This window comes from Primulina tabacum, chromosome 13 (assembly GCF_025594145.1).
Source record: "Primulina tabacum isolate GXHZ01 chromosome 13, ASM2559414v2, whole genome shotgun sequence".
Taxonomy (NCBI): Eukaryota; Viridiplantae; Streptophyta; class Magnoliopsida; order Lamiales; family Gesneriaceae; genus Primulina; species Primulina tabacum.
The window spans coordinates 34,284,521-34,298,502 of NC_134562.1; the positions used below are offsets into that span (position 1 = coordinate 34,284,521).

Sequence of the window (13,982 nt, forward strand, 5' to 3'; positions counted from 1 at the left end):
AGGCTTTATACAATGAAATTTCCTCAGCTCCACGAAGAATTGCATTTAGTTAATGAAAAATAATATCAAGAAACAGCGAACTATTTGTTACTCATTATCAATTGGTTTTTAGTCATATGGCGGGTCATTAAGTTTTAAGGAGGAAAGGGCGAATGAAAAATTAATTACCTGAAAGTTTGGTCTTATAGTTTATGGGACCTGATGAATCAGCAATGTTCTTGTCAATTGTCTAGCACAAACAAATGTTTGCATGAAACAAACGATACTCATTGTTGATTTACATACCACAAATTTATTTGTACTTTTTGTGGTGACGGAATCTAACAGTAAATAAATGGGATGTGCTGCACTTGACAAGATTCAACCTTTTGATTCACAGACTAGCGAAATACACAAAGGTATAAAGATGATTTTGACATGTTATAATTTTTACGCTTATAGGGAGGTGAGTTTCAAATGCAAAGAGCAAAGAGTGTAGGAGAGGTGAATGCAAAAAATCTGAAAATTGAGCCATTGGATTCAAATGGATGATCAAAGACAAGCGTGACATCTGTCATTTTTCTTGCGAGGTGTAGTTGGCTTCTTGGATACAAAATACTCTCTTAAATTCATGTTCTCACAACTAAAATCATGCAGATGCTACAAAACAATCCATTTCCAAAGAATGTCTAAAATCTACACTCCATTCTTCTATATGGCAAGAATCCTCTTCGTCTCTTCGTCTTCTTCAAAACGATCAGCTTTCATCATGTCGAGGACTCTATTCACTACCTTACCACCACAGATATTTGACTTTAGCAAGGTGTGATACATCTGTCTGTTCAATGACGTAACAGATCTCAACAAATTCACAACTTCTTCTGTGGCATCAGAGCTCCCTTTCTCACCAAATAAACTCAATATTCTGCCAATCACTGTATCTTGAATCACATTCTCTTCTCTTACATCACATAAAGAGATAGCTACTTTCATGGCCCTCAAAGCCTTTTCCATCTCACCCTTCTCCATGTAGCCTGCTGTCAATCTAGCCCAGATATTAGATGTTGACGCCTTCCCCGTTTCCATCAAGTATTCAAGTAAAGCTTCAGCGTTTTCATACAAACCCTTCTCTATGTGTCCAGCGATGACAACACTTGGCACCCGAAAATCATAGCAGTTTCCAGATGACTCCCACTCCTTTAAAACTTTCTCTGCTTCTTCAAGCTCTTCCAGCCTAACCAAGGACTCCATTACATTTATGTAATCCTTGTTAAGGCACCTCTTGCAAGCATTCTTCTCAAGATCCCATAATCTGAAAACATCATCTCTGTTTCCCAGTCCAGCATGTAAAGAGATGAGATGATTATAACCAAGACCATCTTTGTTCCTTAGCCTTTCCTCTGCTTTTCTCAGGGTAAAATTTGCTTTAGTATTGAGGCCTGCCTTAGCATAAAAATTTGCAACAACAGCGTATGTAATCCAATCCATGAAAATGTGGGATTGACTTTCCATTTCACTCAGAACTTTTTCCACTCCATCAATATCAGATCTCACTCCATAAGAATTAATGCATATCCTGTAACTCAAATTATCAGGTTGGACCCCATTCTCTTTCATCTCGTCTAAGACAGCAGGGACCTTGTCAATCTCACCAATGTTAGAGTAAAGGGACATGATGCCATTGTAAGTAACGGAAGCCAAAGCAATACCATTCTCTTTCATTGTCTGCAGATGTGCAAATACTTTGTCAGTTTGATGCCTCCGAGCATAACAATGTAGAAGAGCACCATAAACCTTCTCAGTTCTATCTCGCTCATTCAAGCCATTGAAGTAGTTTTCTGCCGCAAGAAGTCCATGAACCTTACCAATCAGGTCCAACTGCACGGCATGTTGAAAAGGGGTCAATGTGTATATTCCGGAATTGTTGGTCCATTCTGAAACCTGTAACATCACGAGGCGGGATATTAGGAGACAAAGGAAAGCGGCCTTCAAATGTGACCTTATTCCTCCAAGTGTAATGTGTTCCCTCTGATGGAGCGATTAAACTAGTGCAAACACAGTATTTTACAATACGGGAGGTCAAACAAAATCAGCATATCAAAATACCGCACACATTCTACAAGTAGTTCAGCCTAAACCTAGTACAAATTATCGCGAACCTCATAAATGCAAACATATATCTTTTCTCGCAAATTATACGTACCTGGAGAGCATGAGAGAATCTTCTCCGCTTACGGAGATCAAGAATAATGCGTTGGAGCTCCGCAAATCGGACTTTATTGCCCATTTCAACCCATCTGTCCAGCTCCCGTGTGACATCAAGGCGAGGGTTTCCCAACGGACTGATTTTCTCGTACAGAGATGGGATTTTCTTTTGCTTGTTGTTCGTGTAGTAACATCGGGAGTTGATGATAAAAGTTTGAATCAGGGATTTGATTCTGTCCCTACGGATACTCCATAGCATTTTAATGTTGAATAACGCCTGAATCTATTATCTTTTCAATGAGCTGTGAGGAGTCGATAGATGCTGGTGACTGAATTTTTTAGGGCTTCTGAGAGAGAAACTGGGATTTGGCATTTGGTTCCAGTTTGAAAGATGGTCATCCATTTCATAAATCGGCTATTTTTCAATCACATTTCTATTTGAATTGGTTATTTTCTTTAAAATTCTTGAATGCGTTACTTTTTTTTTTTTTTTTTTAATGCGTTACTTTGTGGACATAATTGTTAGTTGTCGAGGATCGACAGGCTCGGGGAAGAAAACTACGCGATCGCAAAAAGACAAAGTACGACATTAATATTTCCTCAGAAATCGAAAAGGATATCGATTTTTTTTTTAAAAAAAATAAAAAGATAAATTAATAATGTACGGATTACTAATTCTTTGGAAAGATAAGATTTTTCATGCAAAACATAGGAGTACATTGTTTTACTTCACTATCAAAATTAACTGTCACCGAAAGTTAATTTTTAGCAATCCCAGATTTTTAGCAATTTCAGATTCCACTGTCACCGAAAGTTAACTCCGACTTTTTAGCAATCCCAGATTTCAAACCATAACAATTTTTGCTATGGTAATGTTTTTTTTCTTCATGATCTATCTGTATTGATGCGTTAGTCTAAAACTGTAACAATATATGCAATTTTTGTAATGGTATTATGTCGCACCACATGAGAGTAAGACGTAAATGACATTCGACATTATTTAACAATAATAAATCTCGTAACAAACAGATAGTCAAAATCAACATAAGGGCGCGCCCAAGTTATGAGACTTGATCTACAAATCGACGCAGTCGAAACCCTTTGCAGAAAATGCTTCAATGAGCCTAGGCAAGAGTTTTCCAAGCATGATCTTGAAACCCAATCAGATTCCTTTCTGAGTTTCTTGTTCAGCATTCTTGTTACAGCTGCTGCGCAAAGGATATATACCCCGCGGTAACTCCTTGCATATACGCCCTACAAGCCGATAAAATATGTCCGACGACCGTTTCCTAAAATGCTCATCCACAGTTCCTCAAAATGTTGTTCCAGCCAAAACAGTCGGTGTTTTAAGTTGCATGCAGTTAAACAAAATACGTTGGCTATGCTAAAGGCCTTTACCAGTTTAGTTACCTTGGGTGGTTTGTGGAGTATGCACAACATGGACCTGCAGCTGAGAAGAAATGTGTTCTCGTTATAGCTGACCGAGTTCTTTTCTCCCTCCCCTTTGCCAATCTGTGTATCATAACCAGCCTCATTGAAACAAGGCTTCTCGTTGGGTAAAAGCTAATTAAATACATATATAGTTTCTAATTAGACTATAAATTCCCATTTCATTAAAGTTGTATCCAATTTACAAATGACTAGATCTCATGTAAATTACATATTTATATTCGTGACTGTGTTCATATCTAAACTGAAAATAATATTTTTAACATAAAAATAATATTTTTTCATGAATCGCGTCGTGTAAGAGATATGTTTCACCAAATTGATCCGTGAAACGGTCTAAGAAGAGTTTTTGTGTTAAAAGATTATGATCTTAAGACCATGCATCCGACTGATTAAAATCATCATATATACGTGTATGTTATCAAACATGGATGAATAAGATTTTAAAAAAACAATAACAAAAAAAAAAAGGAAATCAATCACATGTGGAAACACGATAACTACATCAATTCTGCTATAATGATCTTAAAAAGGCAAGAGAAAGGCCAACAATTCATGAACTACACAAAATTTCAAATGATCTAGATTATATATTCGAAATCGAATACAAAGCAAGAATATAGACATCGTATTTAATTATGAGAGAAAGATTGAATTAGATTTTCATCTATATAGATAATTACATACGAGCGGCAGACCAAAAGTTCTGTAGGTGTTAATGAAATTATTATACTATATGTATAAACAGTCCGCAAACTTAAACAATTGCGGGGATAGCTCAGTTGGGAGAGCGTCAGACTGAAGATCTGAAGGTCGCGTGTTCGATCCACGCTCACCGCATTTCTTTCGTTTTTATTTATATACACCACTTCAGGCCAAAGGTCCAGTAACCCACTCGATCGCTTGGCCCATATTTTGTAGTCCATTTGGTTTGTTTTATTTTAATTTCCGGAATATTAGACATGTGTTACGTAATTACATTTTTATGGAACATATACTCTGTATAAGATATAACTACTAATAAATGTTTCCAATACTTTATGTTATTTTATTTTGATGATTTGGTGAAAAAATCAGAAAGTTCATTTGCTGTGAATATCTGAAACGTGGTTTCTCTGCCAAAGTCCATTTTATGGAGGAATTATTCCAACAATTTTGGAAAACACTATTTCATATAAATAATATAAAGAGCAAAGTATGTGCATTCAGATGCACATTCAAATATATTGTTGATTAAGTAAAATATTCAGACCATAATGTTTAGGCATATTATTTTACTTCATGTTACTTAGATTAAGTTAGAAAATAAATTTCTAACGATTGTTATTAATTTCATACTTTTCACAAAAGTATTCATGAATTACATATAATGATCGGAACTAAATCTGTTACTTTTAAAAAAATTATGTACACGCAATGTGTGTACCTCGATTCATTAGTTATCATTATATATGTACATATAAGCCACTTGTTTGATTATTTAATACTAATTTCTCAATCAACTAGTGAAAATCTGGTATATTATATACTAATGTTGGCGTTTAAAAGGAGAGACCTGTACTTGGCCGGCTTTATTTGCTTGCTATGAAATTGATTAAGTTTGAAGATGCTAATTGATGTTGAAAGAAAATCGTGAGGTCTCATATTTGAATGGGTAAATGACTTTTTAGGAGATCGGACCTCGTTTTGGAAGTTTGGGTCGGATCAGACCTTCAGAAGTGGAAGAGGCTATGTCAGAACAACTTTCTGGTTTTTTTTAACGGTATATTTTCTGAGTTATCATGAAATTTCTACTGTCTACTGACTTGCATTATCAGTCGTATAATATAAATTTTGTTTCCTTAACTGGTGAAAACCTATTATCAGTAAATCCAAATATAAGATAATGTTCAGAGTATACATGACAAAAACATTATGATGTCGGATCTCCGTGTTTCATATATTTATTGATGCATAATATTTTTAAATAAGACGAACAACATGTAACATCCGGTACTATTTATGTTAGGACCATAGTACGATTGTATTATAGTCATTCAAATCTGAACATTGCAAAATATCTATAAAATGACATATCAAGATTCAATAAACACTCTCGACACTACTACAATACGTTATCTACTTTATCTGAGATTCAAAGCTTTGCTGAAAACTTACAAGCACACTCATAAACGATTCATCGTATTTATTAAGAGATCAATATTTGTGTGGAACTAATATTCACAAGAGTCTTTTTATTCAGAATCTTGTTAACTTGTGAAAAGTTGTTGCTAAGAGTTTCAGTAGGTATTGTGTAAGTTTTATTGAAGTGGGTGCTAATAAGTATTGTAAAAACAAAGTCTTTTATTGAAATCTTTCTAGAAACATAAAGAAGATGTGGAAGGAATTCATCTTTCGAACTTTCATAAACAATCTCTGAGTTATTTATTTTCAGTTGTATTTTTTCTTAACTGATTTGTTGTTCGCAATTTACTAACTTTACCTTGTTTCGCAAAGTTCGACTGGACTTTTCCACACTGAATTTTCATTTGTCTACTAAACTTGGAATATCGAAATCCAATTTCAGCTGCTAACACCAGATGATATTATCGTTTTTTTTTATAAAAAAAAAAAGCAAAACTGTAAGGTGTTCATTCATTCATATAAACAATTTCATCGATCCTAATAATGATATTTAAAATTCTCAATATAGGTGTATTATTGATGCACGTGATCATTATGCTGTTATGCATGCCTTATCCTTGTACATCATTCGTTCACTTTTGTCGACCACCCTCTATAATTGGATTATTGCATTTGAAATTACGGGTGACATTCATCCACACCCATAGGCTAATATTATTACTCTTTTAATTATATTTTCGTGTTATAAATTAAGTTATCTATATAGTTACTTTCATCACTAGAAAACAAATTATCCCACGACACATGATTTTACTTTCTTACATTTTAATGTTTATCTTAAATTTTAATAATTAGATCATCAATACATGACATCGATTTCTATTAAATTATGTAAGACATAATAAGATAGAGATAAATGGAGAATTATCCTGTGGAGGACAACCTAACTCGAATGAAGGATACCTTGGAACATGCCTTAATTAAGGTGATAATAAATAGTTTACTTTGTAATGGAATTAGGTAACGCGAATTTGGATTTATATGAAAATGGAGTGGGCAAGATTGCAAGAAGGATTAAGGCAAGACAACAAAATCATGACGAAATCAACTGGCGATTAATTGAGTTCAAAAAATCTATAATTTTCAAAAAATATAGATTTTACTTCAAAATAATCTAACTCATACATATTTGTAATACAATGAATTTTTACGAATATACATTTGCATCCCATGTTTTGGGCTGTAGGCCCGTTTGTTGTATCCAATCTGGGTTGGATTCCGCATTCTAAGCCCATGATGTAAAACCGTATTGGATATTTTTCATCCGAACACATTAAGAAATTAAATGGGGATCCTGAACTAGATTTATTCACTAAAATTCCAAGAGACAAGGGTGCTGGGTTTCATTAACTCATTGATGGAGTACAAGTAGCCATGGAGGAGTTAGAGAATCAAATCGAGAAGATTATTAGTAAAATATTAAGGTTTGAAATGTTCGATCATGTTCGTGATATATTCTAACTATTGCTCGAACATTAAATTTCGAAAATAAATGTTCGAAAGGTCGAAACATCCAAAACACTAGAAATGTGTTATATGTATAAAATAAAATAATTATATTAATAAGATATTATGGGCGGCTGAACAAAAAATAATGTTGGTTTGAGAAAAAAGTCGAACATGTTCGAGTTCGGTAACTTCATATACAAATCAAACAATTATTAGTCCGCTCTAAAAACTAACGAACTGGCTCGACGTTCAACCCTTTCAATCCTGAGTACATGTTGTGGTAGCTCTAGGCAAAGATAAGAATGGCGATAGGGCTGTATTTCGAGTTGGAAACATGGAAAATTGGATATGGTTTTTGGTTTAGCTTTTTAGGTGGTGTAGATGAAAGCAACTAAACATGTGAACTTTTTATGTCTGATTGTGAACGTAAATGTTGCTTGAGACATGTGTATCTCCGAAAAAACTACAGGGGTGTTGAAGTAAAGTTGCATTTTGGGTTGGTGGATTTGGAGCTGTTGAAGCCAGAGATAAACCTATCACTGGGCCAAAACCGACCAAATAACAAACCAATGGCCATCAATGTGGTTGACTTGAGAAACTTGTGGGATGTTTCAACCATGTGGATGCCCATGTCCTCAACAATGTTTCAAAAAAGGATGCATGATTCTTGCTGTTCCTGGTGAAAGTGACTATTGTATGATGACAGCTTACGGGCACGGAACACCGATATATAGTGAAGGGAAAAGAGAGCCTGAAACCACAGAAAATGAAAAACAAAATCAAGATGGTATTCTTACAGGATGACTTTGCTTCAAAAAAACCACATTCAGATTCAGCTTGTAGTAAGTAGCATGCACTCATAAACAAGTTCAGGTGGTAAAAGTCAGTGGCGTATCCTCGTGAATTGGGAGTTGTGTTCATGGCGTTATGACTCTGAAATATATTCGAATAATTTCTCACAGAAATTTTTTTTGATCTGATTTTGTCTTTTGGAGTGGTTGTAAATTCTGTTCCACATGATATATATATATATATATATATATACTTGACGACAAAGGTATCTTATTGTGCTAATTCGAATGTTTAATTTAAAATCACTATAGATGATGAAACATAACATTTCTACCATTAAAATAAATGTTACCGACACCAATATCTCATTGCCAAGAATGAAGAAACTATCACAACTGTGTTATTATTATTATTTTCTTATGAAAAACAACTAAATAGAAATTGCAATTGGAATGCCAAAATCAAGTGTAGGAAATTTTGTAAGATAATTGATACCCCGGGAGGCTCGGGTCATGGGTATCAGATGATCCCGAGTCATGGATCAGGTTATGAGAAGTTTTCGACCAATCCGACAGATAATCGGGCAAATATATGCTCGAGACATCATATACCTCGGGCTACCATCAGTCGGGCAAATATATTCTCGGGACAGCATCTCTCCGGGCTTCCAGACAAGTTCTCGGTGATGACTTTCTATCAGAGTTACTTTGATAGTAACACCACACTCAAGTACACAAGTATGAGATATCTTACCGTAGTAATCATTACTGTCAGAATCACATGTATTTGATGTGTCAGAAAAGTTGATGTCAGAAAGTAGGGCATGAACAACCATCTTGTCGTAATTAGTATGTGAGCACTGAAAACAAGGTCATCATTGACTTCTTTCTATAAATATCAGGTTTGCTCAAATTTAAAAGATTCATTCACACATATATATCTTGTCCACACCATTTCGACAATATTTTCTCTTTGCTACATAGCTTTTTTTCACTCATCTGCTGACTTTAGCATCAGAGTGACCACGCCGAACATCTCTCCATATCCCGTTCACGTGGTTATCTTCTTGTTTACAGGTCACCATTGATCTTTCTCGAAAGAAGAAGTTTCTGGTTTGGACACGTCTCACTAAGCTCTTATTCCTCATCATTTTCACAACACGATCAAGTGAAATTGTCCACATATCTCACACCAATTTTCACCATATCACATCAATAACTATAATTGAAATGTTTTTCAATATATAAAGAGTAAAGAAACACGATATTTTTCCCTTTGCCTTTCATATTTTCAAAATGTAACATAAAAAAATATCATATATATAACGATAATAATAATCTGACTTGCACTAAGTCAGAATCTCTTGGTGCAAGCTAGGTTCTTGAGCTTTTCTTCTTCACAATCTTACCCACAAGCAATTTAGCGAAAATATCTGAATATCCTAAATGTTTCTTCAAATTAGAAAGATTCCATTTTGGGCATCGAAACTCGACAACTATAGCAGACAGACCCACAACCTGCCTCTATGAAGCAACATTAATCAACATTAAAATCGAACTACTTGCTGTTGACAAATTTAACTATATTTAATGTATAAAAACAAAAAAATATGATGTTCATTCACTCAGGCGTAACAACAATGGTTTAACTCAAATTAAGAAAATTATTGGAAAAAAACAAATTTTACTGATAGAATTCTCATTTTACTATTATTTAATGAGTGCTTAATTTTAGTATGATATAAAAACTTGTTGGAAGCAAGTAATAAATTTAATAAACATGGATAAATTAATAAAATAGTATTAAATATAGATTTTATACTATATATTTGTGACATATTTAAAAAATAAGATATTTATAGTTGTGACAAAAAAATATAAAGGTTTTACTTTCGAATATCCAACAAGAAGCAGAACAACAACACACGACGCCTCCCAAACGAACTGCAATCACTCGTATCCGTGCAAAAGGTACAATCTTTACGTATATACACACATATTTATTCATCAAGAAAGGAAATCCACAAAATATCTGAGTTTTCCATCTTCATTTGTCCCGTTACCTACTTGCCATTCCTTTTTAGATTGACCCTTTTGTATTCTACATCGTGTGTGTACTATTAATATTCCCCTTTCCTACTTTTTTTCTCTCTCCTTTCCCCCTTCTTGACTTTGCGATGATTGGACCACGCCTCAGCGTCAGCCTCCACCTTTACCGGGCTCGCCGACGAATCACTCAGCTCATCGCCGTGTAAAATACTTATATTTTTTATTTATTTTTTCTTGGGTGTCTTGGGAATTATACGTATTGGTTCTTCACACAATGGTACCTGTGTGTTGTATCTCGTAGTTGTACGTGAGTTTTATTTTTCTCTTGACGAAGTAATGGCGCGTTCTGAGATGGATTATGTGCAAATAACTTGGTTTTAGATTATAGCTTGAATAAAAGGAAGAATGGCGTGAGAGATTTACTCTCTGGGTTAGTACAAAATCCTAATATTGCTAGTTTTGTTGTTTTGGGCTATCGAATGGGAGAGGACAGATATCTTTTTTTTCTGAATCAATTATTTGTATTGTTTGGTGGTCATGATGTGTTTAATGGTGGGTTTTCCTTAAATTTCAAGAAATTTGAGAACAGGGTTGTTTTTTTCATGTTTATTGATATCGATATTTTGTAGGACAGGGTAATCTTGATTATCGGTATTTTGTAGGATAGCGTATTGATTCATCCTGTGGGACTTTTTCGGGGGGATTTCAAGGTGGGATTTAATTTTGCAGTTTAAGTGGGTTTGTATTTGTTTTGTAATCTTTTTGTCTGATTTTGATGGGGTATGAAATATTTGAAGGTTTTTAATTTTTCGTGGTCTGCATGCAATATTGGTGGATTCGTGGGTTCAAAAAGTAGTTTTATATGTCTGCAGTTTTATTGTAATTTTAAACTTTGTTTCAATGTGAAATGTGATATTTGAAGGGTCTTTTTATTTTGGTTGTAGCTGCGATATATTGATTCACTCGTTTATTTTATGGTTTTATGTGCTCTTGATTGGTTTCAGGGTTCTGAAACTCTGATGGTTGTGGAATTTGATCTCCCCTCTTTACATTTTGATGTAATTTTAGTTTGGTGATTGTGAGCACTATGGAGATTTTTATGGTCATAATTTTGTTTTAAAGGAGGAAGAAAAGGTGCACCTAGTAGTGACTATATACAGGCAATATTAAATCACCATAAATGGATGAAGAGGCAACTTCTTGGATAAGGAGAACAAATTTTTCCAACACTGTTTGTCACCGTTTGGATGCTTCAAGATTGGGGTCTGTTCCTTTCACCATTCAGCCAAATAGATCATCAACTGTCAAATCTAGACCGGAACCAGGTAGAGTAAATAATCCGATACCAGGACCAAATCTCGTCCAAATCCAGCGACACCCTACAGCAAATACACAGAGGGCTATATCCCCCCACCCTGAAACAAAGCTTTCCGATACCTTTAGGGAAGCCAGGTCGCTTCAGAGGAGATTCTCAACCCCACATCCACAAAGGAAAGAACACGAGAAAGGAATCGTTGGCAAGTTGTTCCGTAAGGATTCCCTTGAAACCAAGTCTCCTCCTTCAAGGTTGTCGAGGAACCGTAGCCCCCTTAGGCACTTCACGTCAATGAAGTTTCACGAGAAGGCTAAAAGTCTCAAGGATTCGGGTTGGACAAAGTATTTTGATCATGGTGGGGGAAAGGTCACTTCTGTAGATACTGCTGATGAGCAGATGATTGATCTTTCAAAATTATTTTTAGGGTTAAGATTTGCACACGGGTCACATAGTCAGCTTTACCATGGGCTTTACGTGGAAGAACCTGTTGCAGTTAAAATTATTAGGGTCCCGGATGATGACGAAAATGGAGATTTAGGTGCTCGGTTGGAGAAGCAATTTGTTAGAGAGGTTACTCTCTTGTCTCGTCTCCACCATCAAAATGTCATCAAGGTACTCATTTTCGCTCATCAGTTCTTTATGTGATTTTCCTCTGTTTTTTTGTTGGGATTTCAGTTATACTATTGACTAAATTTTGATCTTATTGTTTTCGAATAGGAGTTATCCTGATTTCTTACTAATGCTTTTTTTCCAAAATGTAGCTCGTAGGGGCATGCCGAAAACCTCTAGTCTTTTGTATTGTCACTGAGTATTTGATGGAGGGCTCGTTGAGGGCATACTTGCACAAGCTTGAGCATAAATCTCTTCCATTGCAAAAGTTAATCTCGATGGCTTTGGATATCGCACGAGGAATGGAATTTATTCACGCACAGGGTGTTATTCACAGGGATCTCAAACCCGAAAATGTTCTGATTAGTGAAGATTTCCACCTAAAAGTTGCTGATTTTGGTACTGCATGCGATGATGCACAGTGTGATCTTTTGGCAGATGATCCAGGAACTTATAGATGGATGGCTCCCGAAATGATTAAAAGAAAGCATTATGGAAAGAAGGTCGATGTGTATAGCTTTGGACTCGTTCTGTGGGAACTCGTGGTTGGAACCATCCCTTATGAAGATATGACGCCTATACAAGCCGCTTTTGCTGTGGTGAACAAGGTACAGCCGTTTCTCTTTGATATGTTTCGTGATTTTCTCAAATGCATATGCATAACAAAAGGTACCATTTCAGAATTTGAGGCCCTCTATACCTTTCGACTGCCCCCTGGCCATGAAAGCTTTGATTGAACAATGCTGGTCGTTATATCCAGACAAGAGGCCCGAATTTTGGCAGATAGTGAAGGTGCTAGAGGAGTTTGAGTTTTCGTTGGCTCGTGATGGGACCCTCAATCTAGTACAGAACCCAGCATGTCATGACCATAAGAAGGGATTGCTTCATTGGATTCAAAAACTTGGTCCTACTCATCAAGCCACTAAGCCGATGCCTAAACCAAAATTTTCTTGATTTTCAGCCCAATACGGACCTTTTTGGTTTTGCCTGATCCAGTGTAATTAAAATGTTGTGTTAAGCTGTCTCTTCTTGAATTTCTAGTGTCTCAGTATGTAAACGGGATGATTAGGTCTCATGGTCTTTGTAAAATACGAAGCACACGACATTCAATAGCCATGTTTTTATTTCGGTAATATGTAACATTTTGTCTTATTTGATATAAACTGGGGAAATCTGGTCATACTCCCAATTCCCTATTGTGTGCTCGTACATGGGCAATACATGTTTACACGACGAATTGTTATCTTGCTTCTTAGCTTTTAAATACATGAAGTTATCTTATAATTTGAGTTGTTATGGTTGTCTCCTTGCCTCATCTCTTGTAAGATAATGGTTTATTTTACAAGTCTGCTCGTAATGAGACGTGTACGGTGTAACAGAGGCTATTGTCCTGGATTCCAGGAAGCATATTCCATTTTATTACAGGTATGTACCATCCATCCTCTTTTACCTGTTTTTTTTGGATGTGCATGGCGCTCAGATTTCAGAACAGAATATTTCGGGCTTCGGGCTCATATGTATAGAATAGAATGGTCTGAATGGATGAGTGAAACATCAAGTCATATGTTATTCTTGGTTTTTGGCTTAAAAAATCAGTTTTTTTTTTTTTTTTTTTGTTGATTACAGTTTAATTTAATTGAAATACAAAAGCTAGTAGTGCTGATCATGCAGGTTTTCATTTGTGTTTTCAAACACTAGAACCCAATTTTGATTTCTGTCATATTTTCATGATTTATACTTCTTTAAAAGCAGAAGTTGTTGGCTTAGAATACAAGATCGGGCCTCTTCAAAAGGATTAAACAAAAGAGTGAAGATCGGAACATTATTTAGAATCGGGCATATGCATCGTAAGAGTTGCACAAAATTTTACTCAAATTCGTCTTCTTTCTCTAGCTAGCTTTGTATTATTAATAATTAATTATGCTAAGCTAGAAGTCAACTGAGGGTTTAGA

The 13,982-nt window shown here is 35.3% G+C and overlaps 2 protein-coding genes and 1 non-coding gene across 5 annotated transcripts; 2 read left to right on the plus strand and 1 right to left on the minus strand.

The window, feature by feature from the left end:
- Positions 1–497: 497 nt before the first annotated feature.
- On the minus strand, positions 498–2,589 carry LOC142523135 (pentatricopeptide repeat-containing protein At4g21705, mitochondrial-like). The gene is made up of 2 exons (XM_075626781.1): positions 2,183–2,589; positions 498–1,920 (listed from the first exon to the last, which is right to left on the minus strand). Exons 1-2 carry the CDS (start codon positions 2,441–2,443, stop codon positions 691–693), a joined length of 1,491 nt encoding a protein of 496 aa, XP_075482896.1. The 5' UTR covers positions 2,444–2,589; the 3' UTR covers positions 498–690.
- Positions 2,590–4,400: 1,811 nt separating this feature from the next.
- Positions 4,401–4,473, plus strand: TRNAF-GAA (transfer RNA phenylalanine (anticodon GAA)). Its single transcript has one exon. It is a non-coding gene; the product is annotated as a tRNA-Phe (tRNA).
- A 5,624-nt stretch (positions 4,474–10,097) lies between these two features.
- LOC142522559 (serine/threonine/tyrosine-protein kinase HT1-like) lies at positions 10,098–13,263 on the plus strand. 3 transcript variants are annotated; one of them, XM_075626011.1, is made up of 4 exons: positions 10,098–10,308; positions 11,111–12,033; positions 12,183–12,638; positions 12,712–13,263. In XM_075626011.1, exons 2-4 carry the CDS (start codon positions 11,287–11,289, stop codon positions 12,982–12,984), a joined length of 1,476 nt encoding a protein of 491 aa, XP_075482126.1. In that variant the 5' UTR covers positions 10,098–10,308; positions 11,111–11,286; the 3' UTR covers positions 12,985–13,263. The 3 variants fall into 3 exon arrangements, with proteins under 3 accessions (XP_075482126.1, XP_075482127.1, XP_075482128.1); XM_075626012.1 differs by lacking the exon at positions 10,098–10,308 and adding an exon at positions 10,316–10,536; XM_075626013.1 differs by lacking the exon at positions 10,098–10,308 and adding an exon at positions 10,365–10,383.
- The last annotated feature ends 719 nt before the right edge of the window (positions 13,264–13,982 follow it).

Bases quoted from the DNA above. Each gene is read 5' to 3' on its own strand.
- LOC142522559 (XM_075626011.1), top strand. From the start codon at position 11,287: ATGGATGAAGAGGCAACTTCTTGGATAAGGAGAACAAATTTTTCCAAC. The intron at 12,034-12,182 runs GTACTCATTTTC...TCCAAAATGTAG, and splicing joins ACCATCAAAATGTCATCAAG to CTCGTAGGGGCATGCCGAAA. The intron at 12,639-12,711 runs GTACAGCCGTTT...GTACCATTTCAG, and splicing joins CTTTTGCTGTGGTGAACAAG to AATTTGAGGCCCTCTATACC.
- LOC142523135 (XM_075626781.1), bottom strand. From the start codon at position 2,443: ATGCTATGGAGTATCCGTAGGGACAGAATCAAATCCCTGATTCAAACT. The intron at 1,921-2,182 runs GTACGTATAATT...GTGATGTTACAG, and splicing joins GATTCTCTCATGCTCTCCAG to GTTTCAGAATGGACCAACAA.